This window comes from Pygoscelis adeliae, unplaced genomic scaffold (assembly GCF_000699105.1).
Source record: "Pygoscelis adeliae isolate BGI_AS28 unplaced genomic scaffold, ASM69910v1 Scaffold108, whole genome shotgun sequence".
NCBI lineage: Eukaryota > Metazoa > Chordata > Aves > Sphenisciformes > Spheniscidae > Pygoscelis > Pygoscelis adeliae.
This window is the reverse complement of record NW_008825498.1, coordinates 2,895,975-2,902,492: the sequence shown is the minus strand read 5'-3', so window position 1 is coordinate 2,902,492 and position 6,518 is coordinate 2,895,975. Positions and strand designations below refer to the sequence as shown.

Here is a 6,518-nt window from a genome sequence, read left to right as displayed (position 1 = left end):
GCTGTCTCTGCTCTGCTCCCCTCCCCTCCGCTCCGCTCCCCCCTCGCTGACCTACGTCCATTTCCTGCCTGATCAAATCAAGAGATCAAAATCCTTTGCTTGTAAAATCAATCTGCTGATAAGGAAATGGTGATGATAATGACGTCACACGTGATTATAAGCCTCATGTTTAAACAAGCTGGGTGGAGGATATTCCAGGTACAACAGTGCTCATTAAACAAACAGTTGCCAATTACTAATTTGGCTCAGGAGGTACAGACTGCCTCCTTGCTTATAGGTGCTTTTATTTCTTTCTTTTAAAAAAAGAGAATGCTGCCACAAGATTGTCAGTATCACGAGAAACCCATTAGTAGTGGTCTCTATTAGAGCAGACAGCTAAACCAAGCATCACCTGTTATAGTTGATGTCTTCCTCTTCAGACATGCTATTCTTAAGGAATTCTTTTAAAGTACAAGTATTTTCCAGCCACTTGATGAGTCCCAGTCTGGAACAAAAGAAATCAGAGATGCAAACAAGTAGCTCAGAGTTGAACTTTAGAGTAACACCACAAGTAGGAAGCAACATGTTCTAGTGCCTGCTAAAAGAAGGTTGAAAGCTAACAATTTAAATATACTCTGAAAAACAGTTTCCAGACAAAGCAATTTCAATGTTGCTTAAAAGGCAAAGAAAAAAAAATTAAACCAAGACCCAAACCACTCTGAACCAGAATCCGGCACGCAGAAATCTCACTTTCCAACATCCCAACAGCAATAAATGTTAACATAAGGATCTCTGTCCCTTCAAGATAAATTCCTACCTTGTTGTCATGGGGATGACCTGGTAAGTTTTTAACTGCATATTCCTTTGGCTACATGTAGCATCTTGGGAAAGGATGATGTTCATTACATCAAACAGCTGCTCAATACGTTGGTCTTGTCGCAGGTCTTCACCACCTTTGACAAGAAAAGGATACTCCTGCTCATCGCTGCCTCGGATTGTTATACGTTTTGGTTTCCTCAAGGATTGCATTACACTTATCTTGGAAAAAGACAAGAAAAAGCAAAATATTTGTGAAAGAAGACTTGGCCTTACAGAATCACCACTGAAATTAAGCGTATCTGGCATTCCTAGATGGCATAATCAAGTTGCTCAATTACTACTAGAAAAACAAATGCCTATTTGCAGACCTTCCTTCATGTGCTGCAAGATGTGTACACAAGCAACAACTTTGCTATTGTCAAATTCTTCAGCTGGAATATGGACACAGATTTATACCACACAGGATTTTGATTCAAACTTGTAAACATACCCGTTCATCAAATCCAGAGATTTTTGCATGGTACTCTGGCAAGGGTTTTCCTTTTCCATCATACTGACCTGAAGTGGTAGTGGGAAAAAAATAAAAGAAGAAAGAAGTTACATAGACTGATTTTAATTCCACCCCCCCCCAAGTGTGTTTAAGAACAGAACACACTTCCAAATATTTTTTCAAATTGGTAGAATGATAACTATGTTCCTATATTTTAAAATGCATAAAAATCCATTATACACATCACATGAGTTTATCTGTGAATTACTAATATTCTTTCCTTGTTAAGCTGTTAGAATTGCAGCTCTTAATGGTTTCAGAGGACACATCCTTTTTGAACTAGATTTAAACATATATTAGATTTATAGATCAGATTTCCTGGAGTCAGGCCTTTAAAAAAAAATACTAAGTTCTTAGGTAAAAGATACAATTTTAGATACAATTTTAAAAATCAGGACTACAGCTTAAGAACAAATTTAAGAGATGAGGAATGAACAGAGTTATTTCAGATGAAATCTGCCTCTGCGTAAGGCCAGAAAGAAGGGCCATATAGCCAACATAAGAAGTAGAGCTCAAGAGTAGCAACTTTCTTCTAAGGGACAGGTCACCATCGACACGGGAGGGGAACTTACCAGGAACCTCTAGTTCGTTCCTCAAGAACTCAACTTTGAATTCACTCATCCACGGTGAACATTCTTTCAGGTTTCCAGGTTCTTTATGGGTTTTGTTCATTTTTGACAGGAGAGAAGCTGCAATCGCATCAAAGTCACTAGCCTTCATATCCAATAGTTCTGAACCGCCTTTTCCAAAATGATGGTCAAAGTCCTTCCCAAAAGCCTGAGGTTCATTTATAGAAAGAATCCTGTTAACACAGTGCTAGGAACTCCCCAAGAACACCAAAACTGTACCTTCCTATCTACACACACAGCTTCATCTGAGCTCCTAAAATACATCACTTGTCCTTCCACTCCAGTTCTTTTTTTCTCTCCATTATTTCTAGTCTGTCAGACCCTTTTCACTGCCTGTTTGGTAGACCCACCAGCTATCATCAACAGAAATAGCTACATTTCACCAATCCAGTGATATCAAAGATCTGTAGAATTAGATCATAAACCTTTTTGCCATATCAAAATCAGAAGCTTATCCCTCCTTACTTCCTCCAACTGCAGTTCGATTCCGAGTGAGCATATCGATAACGCTGCTTATTAAACTTAATACGTGTACCTCCTCTGCTTACAAAAATTTAAGAACAGCTAGTGAAATATTAATATAGAATACAAATATTTAGATTTATACCTATTAAACAAACACAAATTCCATCATGAAGCTAAATATAGGATTATTATCAGAACATTTAATTGATATCCCAGTCTTTAGATGTTATCACACTTTCAAACTGCTGCAAGAAAACCCAAAAAACCCTCCAACTGTTTGATTTACAAATGGTAAAAAAAAAAATACAGATGGATAAGTTACCCAACCTTTTTTTTCCCTTGGGACTCAAATATTCAGTGCTTTATGGAAGGTCTGGGGCTTTGTTGGACTTTTGTTTGTTTTTTTTGGGGTTTTTTTTGTTGTTGTTTTCTTCCTTTTTTTTTTTTAACTAGCAGCAATCATACTACATAGCAAGCAAATACAGCCTAGCTAATTTTATATATACCTTTTTTGCTAACCAAAAGATATATTACATTTATACGTAATGCATGTCATATAGCTTCATGTATTAAGAGGATTTTTTGCATCATGTTAGAAAATGTCAATTTCAATGTTTTATTTACTATCACATTTATTATTTGTTATTTGCTTTGAGATAAATTGGATGCAAAAATGTGTAAAACTCTATTTTAAAAGTATTTTAAATATCCTGATAAAGGAGAACTGCAAAGACATTTCATACTGATCCATTTAATAAACAAAGTAAGTATTATCTGCAAGTAGTTAACCGAGTTGACTTCTTGTGTTCATAATTCAAGGTTCTAGAAAAAACAGATGTCCCCTCTTGGACCTCACTGGTATTAACGGCTTGGAAAGATATGTAACCTCACTTGTTATTTCAATGCCTGATCGTTTTTCTCCCAAGTTAAGGAGGAGACAGTTATTTCGCTGAAGTAAATGAAAATACAGAAAATACTATTCCTTCTGAAGAAGACACCGCTACAGTCAACATCTTTAGCACTTTAAATCTATTTCCAGATGATCATCCAATTGCTTCCTCTGCTCTGTTCTTTGACTTCCTTTAAAATTCAAGGCAGCAAATATTCAATAGCCTTAATACTGTATTTTAATTAACACAATCCATCAACACTGTTTAATTTATGCACTACTGGAATTTCATGTTAAAAATAAAAGCAAGGTTGTTATTGTTTAAATTACAATTGAAACAGTACATAAATACATATGAAGATTACAAGCCTGAAGTACTCCACATATTAGAGCAATTTTATGTGTCAGTCAAGAGATACAACATTTTTTTTTCTCCAGCAAGAACACTATAAACTATACAGTTATCCTCACAGCACGCTTTGTTTCTCCATTAATACTGCACCATGAAGGCAAAGAATTCAGAGTCTGTGCACCATCACCCTGACCCTCTTCTGCAGCCGCTAGTGTATGGAGGGAATGCTGCTCTCCCTCTTCCCTTCAACAGAGGGGAACAACCCCGCTACCTCTCTTCCAGCATCTCCCTCGCTCTTCTCTCCCTACACTGTTAATTCAGTAACAATTACAAATCCATCAGTACTACTTACAGTATTGTTTACTACTGCACAAGTTTCACCTTTTTAAAGAGCCGTGGATTTTTTTGTTTAAGTGGGCCAAAGTGCACCCCAGCAGCCAAATGCAGACTGCCTTTGTCCTCATGCCTGCTAGGTCCCTTGCTGGGCTTGTACCCCGTATGGCTCAACCTACAGCTGCTCCTCTCCCTCTACCCCCACCCCAACAGCGGCACATCCTGCAAATTCTTATCCCCATACTCTTAAGTTTAAAGTCATTATCATCAGAGACCCAGCTTATCTTGCAGCAACAGATTCAAAAGGCTAGTATGCCCCTAAACTCCTAATTACCCTTTCTGCTACTGTATTATGTCACCTCCTCCTGACCTTACGTTACTCGCATCCTCCACCTTCCCTGCTCATGGGGAAGGAATCTCCCTAGAGACACTTGGATAAGTTTATCCAATGCTAATGTGACATAAGAATGGCCATATGGCAGAGACCTGGACTCACCTAAGCCCTGGCCACAGGGCTATGCACATACAGTACAAGCATACAGCCATGCTTCTACGGGAGTATCACTCTCCTGGCCTCCAGCAATTTGCAGCTCAAGGATTTCTGGACCCAGAGGTGTGCATTTGTATTTAAAAGCTCTCAAAGCGTTTTCCCCCTCCCCATGCTATTGTCTACTTGCTATTTGAACCGATGAAACTATCCATAATACCCTGCAGCAGGAGTTCAGCACCTAAGTGTGTATTGAATGAGGAAACACTTCTCCCTGTTTGTTTTGAACCTGCCATTTCCACAGAATATTTACTCCATGCTCGGCACTCCTGAAGTTGAAAGCCTTATTGTATCTGTCCTCATTTTGTCTTTGGAGGAATGCTAAAGTTGTTCCCTGTACAGAGGTTACTCTGTACCTCTGATCATTCTTGCTGCTCTGAACCTTCTCTGGTTTCATGGTATCTCTGTTGAGAACTGCGGACGAGGCCTACAGTCTTCAAAATGCAAGAGTCAGAGAAGGCTGCTATGCCAATGTATAAATCCATGTTTTGTTCTCTATTCTTAATAATGACTAACAACCGCTTTTCTTTCTTGACCGCTCTTGAGTATTCACAGCTGATGGTTTCACAGAACTATCACAAATCAAGATTTTGTTCTTGAATTGCAATATTCAGCTCAAACACAAAGACTTCATATGTAGAAACTAGGGCATTTTTTTTTGTGCCACATGCATCACTCCATTTTTCTACACTGACTTTCACTATTTTAGATCTCAGCCAGTTTTGTAAAGTCTTTTCTGTAATTCTTCATAGTTGTAACTCTTCTGAATAACTTACCCTAAATAACCTAGTATCAGCAGCAAATTTGAGTAGCATAATACAGCAAAACACCCTAAAGTGCTCATACATCCTTGGCAGCGGGGAAAAAAACAAGGCCAAATTCCTGTGCTGGTTCATGGATGGTCAGAGAGGCCCAGGCCCTGAGAACCTGGCAGCGTGCAAGACAGGGGAGGCAGAAGCTGAGTAAGAGGGAACATTTAGTCCTGCAGAGCAGTCAGAAGTGGAAGTTGAACTATAGTAAGTTCATAGCTTCTAGCAAAGAAATCCCAGTCCTGTACTCCTGACTTGATCTCTTGTCTCATCAAATCCTGTAGCACCTGTAAAAGCTGTGATCTGGTCCCCTCTTTTGACTTTCTAGTGCCTTCTAGAAAGGCACACGATGCCAACATTACTCAGTAATCACACATACCTGAATAAACCTTTTCCTCAGCAATCCAAGGCCAGGAGCCTCTAAATTTCCCAAATTCTTGTACATTCCTTCGTACATTTCCTTAAGCTTATTTTTATTCCTCTGAGCTTTTACCAACTCGTTTCTGACATCCTCAACCCAATCCTGCAAACAGAAGGAAACAGGTGAGTACTGAGAAAAAGTTTACTGACCCCTCACTCTTTGGTAATCTGCTCAGATTGCATTTGGATTACTGTATTTACTAATAGTCAATGAATGTGTCTTTTGACAACCAAAAGAGCAATCAAAAGGCTATGGAAATATTTCCCTTTCATTCTGTCTCTCCATAAGATATTTCTACCTAATAACATAATTATGTTTACTACCATAGTGTCCAGCGCAAACTAAGAAAGCCCCTATGGGGCAAGGAGTGGTATCTAACACAAGACTTTGGACAACAGGCTCAGAACGTAGACAGGGAAGCCCAGCAGAGAGCAGGGAAAGGGTATAAGAACACAAGTAGTCAGAAATTATAGAGATGGCCACAAATGATAATTCTGTAACAGTTTCGGAAACGATTAAGGAAGACTGACCATGGGGCAGGGCACAGACCCTGAAGGAGAAAGCTGAAAAGGGCTAGTGCAAAACAACCAGCTGGCACAAGGGAGGGAGACCACTGCCAGCGAAAGCTGCTGATAGCACCCCGACATCATCACCAGTTGATTCTGGGTTGAACCGCTTCCTGTGGCTGTGGTGTCAACTGAACTGCGTCAGGCTCCACCCAGCAC

At 39.4% G+C, this 6,518-nt stretch overlaps 1 protein-coding gene across 1 annotated transcript in view; it reads right to left on the bottom strand.

Annotated features, from left to right (window-relative positions):
* The window catches only part of PRKDC (protein kinase, DNA-activated, catalytic polypeptide), an 85,723-nt gene that overhangs the window by 5,971 nt on the left and 73,234 nt on the right, over positions 1-6,518 (bottom strand). The window contains exons 76-80 of the mRNA XM_009331470.1: positions 5,752-5,895; positions 1,921-2,125; positions 1,289-1,356; positions 797-1,017; positions 392-484 (exon numbers count right to left, since the gene is read on the bottom strand). Coding sequence (XP_009329745.1) covers positions 392-484; positions 797-1,017; positions 1,289-1,356; positions 1,921-2,125; positions 5,752-5,895 — 731 coding nt within the window. The remainder of the gene's footprint in view (positions 1-391; positions 485-796; positions 1,018-1,288; positions 1,357-1,920; positions 2,126-5,751; positions 5,896-6,518) is intronic.